Genomic DNA, 13,812 nt, shown 5'->3' with positions numbered 1-13,812 from the left:
GGTCTCAGCACATGAAAAGCTTAGCAGCTGCGCGCCAGGTCGAGGTGCATTGTGAGGGCGTTTGGTGTGATCTAGAACTGACGGAATAGCCGGAAGTATATTGAAATAATAGGGGCTGCTGCGATGCAGGATTGGGAGCACGGACAGCGGTGTGCTCATTTCAGTACACGAATATCAGGGTTGCTGTGTGACTGAGGAATGGGTAGAAGTGCTCTGGTGGAGAAACGTTGAGAGTGCCTTGTAAGAGCTGTGTGTGTTCCAGGCCCTGAAATTGCAGGGGCTGCTGGCTGTGTGTGTTACGCTTTTCATTTTGGCGTGAGGGAGTTTAGACGTGGCTGTAATGTCAGCCACATCCAAACGTCCCTCGCGCAAAATCTCCCGCACCTGCAAAAATGGGAGGGCCAAATCGTGCAGGGATCACTCCCTGTGGGTAAAGTGCAGGGGCAGCATCGTGCCAGGCCTGTCATCAGTGTCAGCAAACCTTCCCACTGTCTGGTGGTTAGGGTGCAGGGAAGGTCCATTTTAAACGCTGTCAGCAGTGTCCTCACAGTCGCTCACCCTTACGTCCGTTAATTTGGGCGCAGCACGCAGGGATCGTTCCACTGTTGGTAGGGGTGCAGGGGCCGGCATATTTCCCAGCCTGTTGCCAGTGCCCGTTACTTCACCCCCCTTCCCACTTACATACTTGCCAACATGACCCGTTCCAATCTGTAGGGGCTTATCCAGTCCCGTTTTTTTCTTTTCACTCTGGGACTTGTAGCCCGAGTTTTAAAATGGGAAAAGTGGAACTACAAGTCCCAGAATGCAAAGAAAAAAAACAGGACTGCATAAGCACCTACAGATTGGAATGGGTTATGTTGGCAAGCAGTGCTGGTCATTGGGCCGGCTCTCGGCCGATCCGAGATCCGGCACCAGAAATGGAGCCGGATCTCGGGATCCGTCCAGAGTCAGCCGCCCAAGATCGTAAACCATGCTGGAGTACTTTAAAAAAAAAAAAAACGCCCGCGACGGCAGCTTTGTCTTTTACTGCAGCTTTGACACTGTAAAAGGCCATTTTTTTAACGTATTCCAGCATTGCTGGATGCACACTACGAGCCCCGCCCCCTCTCGACCACGCCCCCTCGAGCACCGCCCCCCACTTAACTCCTCCCCCACCCGGCCCTTGTGTTGTGGGATCCCCCACCACATTTTTTCCATTTCCACCACTGTTGGCAAGTATTGTATGCAGGGAATGTCCATTTTAAGGGCTAGCAGCAGTGCCCCCTAGAGGCACCCACTCTTCTTGGCAGTGATTAGGGGGCACAGACTAAACATTCTGAGTGCTGTTGGCACTGCCGCCCCAGCCAGTGATCCTACGTGTCAGTGATTAGGGCGACCACGCATGGCACTTATCGGGCGCACAGAGCAGAGAGAGCATGACAGCCCCGACACATTGGTGCCAGAGCAGGTTGTATAATGTGTAATGCCAGCGCAATGGATAGAAACCTCAGATTAATTGGCAAGGAAGCCCAGCAGGGGAAAATGTCATGGTGCCCCTCGGGGGCCTGTGTAGCAGCCGTCAGGTGCCCTCGCGGAAAGCCTGGCAGGATATCTCCATCTAGACGAGCGAGCAGCACTCGGGGAGGGACCGACCTACCGCTCACGAGGGCTTGGGGAGAGACTTGTGGGTCACAGGCACTCGGGGAGAGGCCTGCACTGGCAAATGGCTTGCGAGAACAGAATGGGGGCAAAGGACTCGGTAAGATAACCGGGGGCGGCAAGGTCTGCGGGCGCTGGAGAACTTGCACCAAGCGCTCAGTGCTAGACTTACAGGAAGTATTTATAGCGCTTAGGCGTCAAGCGCTATCCAATCCAGTACAAATACAAACACACATATAAAAATGACCTGAGAGTGAACTACAGAGCCACGTGCTCTGTGAGAGTGCTGTGGGGAACATGGCTCCCTGCCAGACCAAAGGGTGAGGACAGTGAGGGTTGCCGAGATGCCTAAGGTCTACACAAGGCTTATTAAGTGCTCACTGACACATCACGTGGCTTCTAGATAATAAGAATAAGAATGATATATTTTATCATTTAGCTCTTCAAGCCGCATTCCTCCCAGTGTTCTTTCCTCAATTAAATATACTCCATTTTCAGCCTGCAAAGGTAGCAGGGGACTCATTGCGATCTCACCTCATCTGATAGCAGACACACATTGAGAGCCTGTCCCATATCGAACACTGGACTATGACTGCCTCAAGTCACTGGTACCCAACGCATATTGGGAGCTCACCCCTTCACTAGGCCCTCCTGGTGCCCAGCACACATTGATGACTGATCCCTGGTAAGACCTGGGTCCCCCCCACACCTTTAAAGCTGTTCCTTGAGTGTCCTTGGCAGCTTTCACCCCCTGCAAGCAGCAGGATGGCACAAGGAACTCCAGTTGGGCCCCACAAACAGAATATCCGGCCCTATTGAAAGGGCACAGTGTGCCGACTGTCAGAGACGGAAATGTGCCCTGAACCCTGTGTTACTACTCTAACCCTAAGAGGTGGGGGCTTTTGTTTACTGGAAAATGAAAATAATATCAATATATATGTATAGGAAACCAAACCTTTTTTATATAGTAAGATATAGGGCTAGATTGGGTTTTTCCTGCAGGAGGCCTCGTTCTAATTTTTAGCATGTCTCTGACAGACTTTGGTTCCAGAACCTAAGTTAAGAAAGTGATAGGCCATCGTCCGCAGTGTTCGAAGTGAGCGGGAACGGTTGGGAGCTGTGTTCCACTACTTTTATTTTTTTCTGTTTTCCATTCCTCTACTTATTTTGACCATATTCAACATTCCAAACAGAGGATGTGTCCATTCATGTCCCTGTGCAAGTGTTAAGTAAATGTATACATGTATAAATGTAAAATAAATAAAATAAATAAATAAGGTTGTAATAGGAGATTAGGTAATAGTCACTTAGACTATTACAATGCCATGGCTGCAAAAAATGTGTCACATGTCGCACTAGGATCCTGCCTACCCTCTCCCCTGCCAAGGCCATAGTTCCACTACTTTTTCAGTACACTTCTGCCACTGCTCGTCCGTCATATGCACTTGTAGAAGGCATGCATTTTGAGCTCAACTCTGGTAAGCCACAGAATCCAACACAGATTGGGAGCTGGCCATTGATTGGACATGGTACGTGATACCCATCAGAGCTGGTGCCTGATGGGCCCTATTACTAAGAACACATTGTAAGCAGATCACGGATAGGCCCAGTGTACCTGAATGCTGATCACTGATAGGCCGTTCCATGAGACCCACATTAAAAGTCCTGGAACTAAGAGGAATCCCTCTTAGACCCCAATACTCAGCACATACTGACAGTTCCTACTTGATTGGCCATTATCTAAAACCTATTGATGATTTATCTGGGCTAGATCCTGGCACACGGTGCCCAGCCTGATACCAGGTGCATCCTTGGTAGCATCTCGATACAGTACCATTGTAAGAATGCTGAGCAGGAGGTCCTTCTCACTGTCACCCCTTCTCAGTGTCATCTCACCTTCTTACCCGCAGGTTCCTTCATGGGGAGTACACAGTGGATGTGAGCATCAACGATTACCTGGACATCTACTGCCCGCATTACGAGGGAGCCCAGCTGCCCGACAGGATGGAGCGCTATATCCTCTACATGGTGAACTACGACGGGCACGCCACGTGCGATCACCGACAGAAGGGCTTCAAGCGCTGGGAGTGCAACCGGCCCGACTCGCCCAATGGGCCTCTCAAGTTCTCAGAGAAGTTCCAGCTCTTCACCCCCTTCTCACTCGGCTTTGAGTTTCGACCAGGGCACGAGTATTATTATATATGTGAGTACCTGTCTGTCGGTATGTTCTTGTGTGACTACCTCTTTTATTGGAATATATCCATGCCATTAATGCTTATGAACCTCACTATGTCCCATTACCTTTTCACGTTTGTATGTATTCGCTTATGGCATCAACTTGCTGTGGTTGCAATAGGCTGCTTTACGGTTAAGGCTTTGAATGGGAGTATCAATTATTCAGAGGAGAGGATGGGTGTGTGTTGCGACATAAAACAACAATATATGGGCCGGCAGGCTAGCCCAGGGGCAATGTCTTTTTATCAGAAAAAGACAATGCAGAGCAACAGGATCTGGGTTGTTTGACCGTGGCAGAATTGTTAGCGGTGTAATTGACCGTAGTCAATTTCGTTGCAAATACAATTTTCCTGCAGCCAAACTCAAGAGATCTATGTCCCCCCCACCCAAAATAGATCCCTCCATCTTCCCAACCTCTGAAACCCCCGCTCCCTAGGTTCAGTATTTTTTACCCTACTTGATCGAATCAAATCGATCAAATGGTACTGGATGAATTTGGTCAAATGTAACATTCGATCGATTTGATTCTATCAAATTGGGTAATTCCGAGCAACAGAGATTCGAATCCCAGTCCCGCACTTAGAGACTGGACTCCAGTATTAAGGGCGTTACATAAGTTTAATTAATTAAATGTAGCCCCAAAGGCCTTTTAGGATTTTGGGGCCGTTATATAGCATGGCCAGCCATTGAGGTGGCTTGGGTAGTCCCAAGACATGCAGGATTACTGACACATGGTGAGGCATTTCCATCGTATGATGTGCAGTTCTACAAAAGACTGTAGATGGTGGTGCTGGGTTCTGTTGAGTGGGTGTGGAAAGTGGTCTGTGAAGAGGAAGGTTCTCTCCAGCAAATCTCAAGCGAGGGAAAGGCTCAAGTGCCGGCGAGTATTTAGTGGCAGGGCTGTGCAAAGACTACCACATTTCCGTCAAAGACCTGACGACATCCTGCGTGCATGTGCGTTATAAATGCCATATCATATCATATCATATCATACAAAGTGACTTGCTCACCAGGCGCCTGCCAGCATTGTGTGTGCCCATTATAGGGTATGCCCATCAGAAGAAGGAAACAGGCATAGTGAATTAAGGGACTAGATTTATTGAAAGGCAAGACACTCCTGTGTACTGGCTCAGACTAGGCTACAGGACAATGGGGAATACCTCACTTTGCTCTTTCTGTATTGCCTGCTGCAATGCTGTGCTCTTGAATATGGCTCGGCAGCTGCCCGTACCTTCCCCGTCACCGGTGAAATTGCGCAGAGCAACATCTTCTCACCTTCAAATACCTCATTTAGCAAAACGCCATCAGGCGGCTTCCTTCCATTTTCCGTGGAGCGTGACTGTAATCCATTCTCCTGAAAGCTGCAAAGGCCTCTGCCATTGCTAGCATTGTTCTTATCGGAGCGCAGCCCACGGCTTGTGCTCAGACCGCCTTGGCTTTCTAGCTTCCACTGGCAGGAGTAGGTGTCCGAACTGCAGGACAAGCCCAGGCTGGATACATGTTTGGGTTGGCCGGCCAGCCTCCCATCAGAGTTGAATGGTCTCACTCTTGTAGTGGAGTTAATGCTAACCTTTTGCCATCCTGAGCCGATTTGATTAATCAATTGATTTGAATTATTTATATCGCGCAGAACCCCAGAAGGGTGACAAGCAAAATTAATTGCATCTGGGCGCTGGAGATATACATATAAGAAAAAAGAAACATGACAGAGGGATGGATTGATGTAAAATTCCACAGTTGAGATTAGGAGAAAAGATAGGTGTTAAGGTTTTTCCTAAAGGCTAGCAACGAGGTCATATATCGGGTTTCATGTGATTTAATCGAATTACAAACGAGCAAATCCATTTTTACCCAATAAAAACCCTTAATACAAAAGTATCGAATTTTGTTTTCGTTGTTTTTGTGGGTGTGCCATCCCAAACCCCCCCCCTTTTAAAATATTTTTCCCCCCACCCCCAAAAGCACTAATCCCATTTCCAGCCCCAAATTCGATATTTCTTTTTAGGCGTTTTTTTATTAGGTCAAATTTCATTCATTGTTTTCTATTCGACCAAATCACTGCATACCCATAGATCGAAGCCGGATCGGGAGATTGTTCCAGAGATTGGGTCCAACAGCGGAAACCCGTCGATATCCCCGAGTTGTGTAACGAGAAGGGGGAATAGTTAACAGATGCAACTGGTTTCAGCAAAGACAGCTAGTTGTTTGGTATAAACAACTGTTATCTTTTAAATACTGTGATGCTAAACAGTGTATAAGCTTAAAAACTAGTATCTAAAAAGTGATACAATAGCATCAGGGGTGTTGCTAAGTCTGGAAAAGACCCGGAGCTACGCTGATGTCGTAACTGTCGGGACTTGGGGCTAGCTAGCCTTTTGGTTGTAGCTCCTGAGATTCAATCCGGGGCTAAAACCAAAAGATCAGGGGCTATAACCTCCTTAGACCCCCCCCTAGCAATGCCTCTGAATAGCATACTGAGAGCCAGTTCAAAGATCGTCTAAGGTGGGGAAGAATTTAGGTACTTGAAAAAGAAGACAGATGGCAGCACTTTGAGTTATCCGAAGTCAATGTAAAAGGTACTAGGGAGAGTCAAGGTGAGCGTTGACCAATGTTCCAACCACTATGGCATGGGAATCATAAGGAATGTAAGGTAGAACATGCCTCAGTATTCATTGGTCAGAAAAAAAAACAGATTTGACCACCTTATTCATTTGTGATGTCAGCCTAAGTTTAGGGTCCCAGATGGTTCCAATGTGTTTGATTCTTAGCAAATGTGGTTGGAAGGCTAGACAGTGGAAGAGGCGTAGGCTGACGTGACAAGTCAGTTAATTAATACGTGTTTCTGTCCTAGGAGCATGATCTCAGTTTTATTGCGCTTATGTTGGAGGTTGTTGTCGGTCAGAAAATGTTTAACCTCCACCAAATAGAACGGAAGTATTTCAAAATTCTCCCTGAGTCCAGACACTTTCAAGTAAAGCTGGGCTACCATCAGCATAGGAATGAAATCCAACATTAAAATAGTGACTTAGGGACATCAAAAGAGAAGCTAAATGTTAACGAGAAGGAGTGACGGTAAAGAACCCTGTGGCACGCCACAGGTAACAATGGAGTAAGTAGTGTCCGATTGTCACTATTTACATTCTCTTTGAAAGAAACCTATGAAACCATTTTAGTATGCGGCCGTCAGCCCCAATAGTGTCTGCCAGAAGGAATGAATGGTCTACTTTGTCAAAACATGGCAGACAAATCTAAATGACCAGCAGAGACAAATAGCCCTGGTCAGAATGGTATAATGGATCGTCCCATACGCAAACCAAGGCGGTTTCTGTTCCATGTTTGGTACTAAAATCTGATTGCAATTGATCCAGGATTGAATTGTGCTCTATGAAGTCTGTCAACTGTGTTTGCACTACCATCTACAGAATCTTGGCCAACCAAAGTAAGCCAGCTACAGGACGATATTTGCCCAATTCTGTGGGTCCAAGAGAGGGTTGCTTGAGCAGGGGTGTGAGAGTAGTGGATTTGAAACCTGAAGGAACGGAGCCTTGCATAATAGGTCGATTTTTAAAGTGTAACATGTTGGGACAAAGCCACAAGGCGAGCTTCAGCTACAGCGGTCTGCAGTGCATCTAAGCTTGAACAGGTGGGTTGTGTTTCAAATCCTGTGGGACTTCTTTAAAAAATAAATGAGTAAGTACTCAGGAATTGGTCTAAGTTGAGACTTCACAGGGGCCAGATGATATTGTGTAGATTGAAGAGTTCGATGAATTTTCAAATCTTTTCCGTAAAAAAGTATTGAATTGATTTGCTAAATACGATGATGGTTCAAGTGCTGGATGGGAACAAGGGGAATTTATGAAAGTGTTAATCATTGAGAATATCATATCATGTCAATTAGTAGCAGAATCAATTTTCTCGTGTATAAAGGTAGATTTAGCCCCCAAAATTGCTTATTAATAAGCAGTGAGTGCCTCACACACTTCTAAAAGGAGCGAGATATCCCTAGTTTCCTCCATAGTTTTTCTTTTCTATGCTAGCATTGTTTGAGGGTCCGAGGTTCAGGGCAATCTCATAGGTTAGTAGATGATCTGCCTACTGCTTGCCTGGCCTCTTGGAGGGTCTTTTTGATAAACTTATTTCCATGTTCAACTCGTCTTTTGACCTTTGGTTGCTAGAGGGGGTCTCTAGCGCTGAATTCCTCTGTTCTTCAAAAAAACAGGACATTTCCTTCCAAGTGAACTAAACATGGTGGGCAGCCTCGCTTGTGAAAAATGCCTGTCATCAGTTTGATGGTGATAGGCGGGGTATTATCACTAATGAAGTAAACCTTTATTTATTTTGATGTGTACACAGAATTGTGGCATACCGCTGATCGCGGGTATGTCGTTCAATGTGCCCATAAAATTGCGGGTCGCTTTTTTCCTTTGCCATGCCGACCATTCAGCACTCATCACTGGCTCGCTCTGCGTGGTGCAACATTTGTCCACTTCGTGGCAGCTGGTGCCTGATGAGCTGCAGACCTTGACCTCCATGTCCATGGCTGGCCACAAGTATCTCTCTCTCTCTCAGGCATCTCTTGGTAAGGGTGTTGCTATGGCGATCATTATCAGCCATTACCATGATATGATATGATAGGTTATTTATACCACAGTTAATACCCAGAGGTTTCTAAGTGCAGACCCGGGAATCGAACCTGTGGTGCTGCGTATTGTCTTGCTTCCAAGGCAAGCACAGCCCCTGAGCTATCCTCCCATGAGTGCCACCTGTAATGAAACCAGTCACCTATTATAAAAAGAAACTATAAACTTGACTCTTTTAAGAGTTGAATCAGACCTTTCCAGCAAATCTTCAATCCAGGGAACAGGTTCTTCTCCGAAGGCCAATCCAGCTTTGTGCACAACTTTGTGGTTGTGAGCGTGTGGTCATTAGGAACTTGTTCCACCAACATCGCCTGGGCGATTCTTGCAGGCGAGGGCTACGTCTTTTCCCGAAGCCACAACAGACTCGTGCTTATCCCACTACATGTCTCTGGCTCCCGCGGAGGGCATTTGTGAAAGAGACAGTCGCCATCTTTACTGCACCACGGTGGCATCTATTTTATGTCAACCAAAATTACAGGAATATCATTTTAAGACATGTCATTTTGGGGTATACATTTTTTTTTTTTTAAAGAAGATACACGCCTCACACAAACCAACAATACAGCAGTCAATGGCAGTTTGTACCAGTGTGCCATACCTAGTGCCGCCTCAGGCGAGGCACATTTCAATGCACGTCAGTACGTGGGGTGCGCGGCTTCAACATTATACCAGCAGCGCTCGGCTCACTTGTTCTCAGTAGCTGGATGCGGGCTCTGAGCCAGGAGGTATTTATTTATTTATGTAGTTATAAAGCGCCGAAAGCCTGTGGTAAGTCACAAGAGGGCCCCATATGTCCTGAGGTTACGAGCCCAAGCCGCAGAGGAATCCCTAATCCTTGTCCAGGTTACGCAACCTGGTCAGGGTTTCCAATCACGCATGGACACCGGGGGCCGGTGGGTCCTACTAATCCACCGTAATAAAATGCACTTCCTTGCCACTATCCTGCTAGTAGCTAGCAGCTTTCGGCACTGGGCCGGGGCCCCTGGGAGCCATCCACACATGCAATGATGTCTCCAGGATTAGGAGGTGGATTAGTGGTTTGCAGTCACAGGTGTGTGTGTGTGTGTGTGTGTGCAGAGGTTTTGTGCTGAGAGGCTAGGCCTGGGCAAGCATCCCCCGCTCAGTGGTGGAGTAATGTTGCTCAGGAACTGTGAGGCATCAGTGAGTTAAACTCACAACAGGTTCCTCGGGCCAGCATGGGAGCATAATCCCCACCCCGGGCGAGATGCTCTGGAGCCGGTGCATTCATGGTGAGTTCCTGGGGCGCTTAGAATGTCACATTTGATCCCGTCAGTCGCTGACTGGCACTCTTCAGGCCAGCAAAACACAACCTCCTTTTTGAACTCATCATGAAATGCTTACTCAGTTAAGTCCATGAATCAGCAACGTTGACCCTTGTAAAGCAGGGCAGGTGCGTTCTTGATTGCCCCGGTAGTACACCAGCCTCAGAGAGTTCCTAACCCAGGACTTTGAGCTTTCATTAGTCAGCACCCCGTGTCATGCCACTGGCAGACATCCCCTGTAACAGGCTCTCAGGGGTCTCGCTGTAGGCTTCTTCAGGTGAAGCGAGATGTCATCTCGGGAAAAGATAACACTGTGACGACTGGCTGGAACGCCGAGGCGGCAGACGTGTGACCGAAAGGCATCCTCATTTACCGAAATATGCCACCGGGCGTCCCAAATGCCGCCAGGCCCTTTGAGTGAGGTGGAGCTCAGGTAAGCACTTAGCATTGTTATGAAGCAGGTCCAATTCTGTGGCTGTTGGAACGGAAAAACTGTAAACGCATTCGCGTTGAGGCTGTTCAGATCGATGCCAAGGCGAAGACTCTTACAATTAGCTTTACAGTTGAGAGCGTCGTGATTTTAACTGCTCATACATCTGGTCTTCACCGAGTTGTGCAAGAGTTCTGTTAACCCAGGGTTCTGCGACCTGCAGCTATCCAGCTGTTTTGGACTACGATTCCTATGATCGATCTCCATTGACTATGCTGGCTAGGGATGATGGTAGTTGTAGTTCAAAACATCTAGGGAGCCAAAGATTGTGGACCACTGAGTTAACTCCTTGCGAGCAGTAACAGGGCAATGGGCAAACGTTATGCCTGGTTGAGGTAGCGCCCTGATGCAGAAGTGTTATTGGACTCCTTTATGATGCAAGCACTCTCAGCGACTATGGACGCACACTTCTTCACTGAGGTGAATACACTAAGGCCCTTAACTGAGGAGGACACAGAAGAGATTTCTTTGGACCGTGTTACGAGTTGGGTGGACATTTAAGCAGTAATACCGCAAGTGGTAAATGTCACCTCCGCGGGTGTTATTTATGCAGCTCCATCTATTAACAGTTTTCCACTAATGGAGCTTTTTCAGAAATACCACCTCTGCCAGTGGTAACCTTACATTGCATGTTATTTTGGCTTTTTTTCTACCCATTCCACCTTCAATGTAAAGGTGGGAATGGATAATGTGCGTTAGTGGTTCATACATTTACTGTACATTTTCTAATGAAGAAACGGGTCAATGCTGCCCCTTTTATACAGTGCATAATGGGTAAGGTGGTCAGAGGGAGGCATCAGAGTCACCTATCCACCCCCTTACTATAATCCAAACACATTACTGCTCACCTTTTCACCCCTTTATTATAACCCAAACACATTACTACTCACCTTTTAACCCCCTTACTATAATCCAAACACATTCCCTTCTTCACAGTAAGAAAATGTATATTCTTTTGGGCCATTTCAGAATTTTTTTCTACACCTTTTAAATGGAGGTAGAAATAGGTAGTCGTTACCTGAAAGTCCACCTTGAAATACCACGACCAATATCCCCTCAGGGTACAGAAAGAGGTATTTCACCCAACCCTGAATTGGGCAGGTGATAAGTCTGGCAGTATTTGGGAAATACCATTGGTTTTACCATTATTATTATTTACCACCCTTTGTTTACTTACAGCCCTTTGTATAATTACATGCAGCAAGTGCAATAATTGTGCCACCCACTTGTTCCATGCATCCTCTGCTTTTGCCTCCTCACGCATACGTTGGCGTCTTTGCGGGTACATCACACGTTGCACAGGGGCACGGGGTTGTGAGGGGAGATGACGTATGGATGGAAGTGAATTCAACTGGCTCTTCACATGCTCTGATCTGCATATGTAAATTGGATAGTTTATGCATCTTTAAGTGGCTCACCAGAATACCTAGTGCCTCCTCTATCAATTGTCTAATTTAGCTCCTGTGCCTGATTCCATCATGGCGACCGTCTTATGCTCAAGCTTTTTCAATGCCTGTTCCAAATATAGCCACTTCCCTGCCCACTGCTGTGCTTTATGCCTTTGCTTCCCTCCGCTTACCGACCTACTATGTTTCTTCATTTTGTGCTGTCCACCACCCACTTGTGCTCCTTTCTCAGCTCTCAAGCTCTGCATTGCGTGAAGCAGCCACCTGGGGACAGATTATCAAAGATTTGCACTGGTGCAAAAAAGTGGAGCAAATTAATTTGGCACCAATTTTGCTTCTCAGATAATAGAGAATGGAGCAAACATGTGTAGAAACGACCAAGAAAATGGCCGGCGGGAAACTGAAAACGGAGTCCGTTTTCCCTTTCCATGGTGGCCATCGTAAGCGGACGCGCTGCAAACAGAAGTGTTCCCAGAGCGTCTGCTCCCCAAAAAAAAAGGAGAAGAAGGTAAGTGGGGTTGGTTGGGAGGGAGAAAGGAAGGGAGGGAAAAAAAAATGACCTGCATCCCCAGCGGGGGACGATGGAAGCCTCCAGCCGTGCAGAGGCGCGGAACGGTGATGGCCCCGCTCCGAGCCTCCACACGGCTAGAGGCTGCCATCGCCCCCCCACCGGGAACAAAGGAGCAAGAAGGTAAGTGGGATGGGGAGGGCAGGGAGGAGGGAGGAAAGGGGAAGGGAAAACAAAAACAAAAAAAAGCCTTCACTGAGTCCCCAGCGAGGGGGCGAAGCCAGCCTCGCAAGCGTGGGGAGGCTCGGAGCAGGGATGGCCCCCGCCCGGGACAATGGCTGTGGAATCCCAGCCGAGGGATTCCCGGCTGGGTAATGCCTCGGCGAGGGCCAATCAGAATGTTTGTAATACTAATCAGTATTATCTAAAAATGTTTTCACCGGGGGAAATTGGAGCAGGCTGTTTTATTTGCTTGTTTGCTGCTTAATATGAAAGGAAATGTAGTAGACACCTTTTGTTGTATGCTATGCAGCTTATTTAGTACAAAAAAACACCTGATTAATTTCTGCCCTAGTGCAAAGGTTTTTAGATATGGATTGTGACAAAATCTTCTGCTCCATTTTGCATTATCAAAGTATTTCATCACTTTTTAGCACCAGTGTAATCTTTGATAATCTAGCCCCAGAGCCATGCATTATATTATGGAGGCTGCACCCCTGCTCTGTGATTGCGACCAGTGGGGCTACACACACCACTGCGTGCAGCTTCAAGAGACCTCTGAGAGGCCCAAGAGAACTGTACCAGCTTCACCTACTGTAAAGACCGGAGGGGGGTAGTCTGTACTCCTGCTCTCTTTACGGTAGAGAAGAGGCACAGAGGACCCCTGCCAAGATTCTCTATTATTGGTACGTGGTCGAGCAATCAAGGCCTAGCTCCTCAGGAGGTGACTGTCTACAAAACCATTATATTAAAAAAAGACAGTCACAAGGTGACTGGTTCTTAAGTACAGTGTAGTCCCCCAATCCCCCACAAAGGAATGTCCATACACTGTATTAGTTAAAACACAGTCTTTATCTAATTAATGTTCAAGGTTATGTACACTATCACAACAACTCGCTTTGTGCTCCGAAAATCAACAATGGTAAATATATACAGTTCTAAAGTGGTACCACAAACGTTAACAGATCTCATTAAAGTGCATAGGGTCAGGATGACACACAGATCGAATAAAGGGAAACCAGCAGTAGAGAGAGGAAGGAAAGCAAGATGGTTGAACAATTGGCAGACTACTGGTCCCGCTACCTAGACACAGTTCTGTGTGGAGATCCCCCCACCTGGGCAACCTGTAGAATAAAGATACAAGCCCAGTCCATATATTGTTCTCAATAGCCTTCCCAATAGTTCTGCAACCCCAAAGTACCTGGCGTTGTAGCGTTCCTCGTCAGGGAATCGACAGCCCTTCTTGAGTGACCTCCCTTTAAGGCAGGAGTCACGGGTCGTCGAACGTCCGAAGGAGAACAGGTCAAGCTACGACAGTGAAGTGGCAGCTTAGTTCCTTGCGGTGCTCATTGACGGGGAAGCGTAAACGTCCTGGAAGGAAGAGGCGTGCGGG

The 13,812-nt window shown here is 47.2% G+C and overlaps 1 protein-coding gene across 1 annotated transcript in view; it reads left to right on the top strand.

Annotated features, from left to right (window-relative positions):
• The window catches only part of EFNA2 (ephrin A2), a 566,627-nt gene that overhangs the window by 469,049 nt on the left and 83,766 nt on the right, over positions 1 to 13,812 (top strand). The window contains exon 2 of the mRNA XM_069646808.1: positions 3,549 to 3,841. Within this exon, the coding sequence (XP_069502909.1) occupies positions 3,549 to 3,841 (293 nt within the window). The remainder of the gene's footprint in view (positions 1 to 3,548; positions 3,842 to 13,812) is intronic.

This window comes from Ambystoma mexicanum, chromosome 1p (assembly GCF_040938575.1).
Source record: "Ambystoma mexicanum isolate Mex_15411 chromosome 1p, UKY_AmexF1_1, whole genome shotgun sequence".
Lineage (NCBI taxonomy): Eukaryota > Metazoa > Chordata > Amphibia > Caudata > Ambystomatidae > Ambystoma > Ambystoma mexicanum.
The sequence above is the reverse complement of the archived record's forward strand: the minus strand, read 5'-3'. Positions and strand labels throughout refer to the sequence as shown.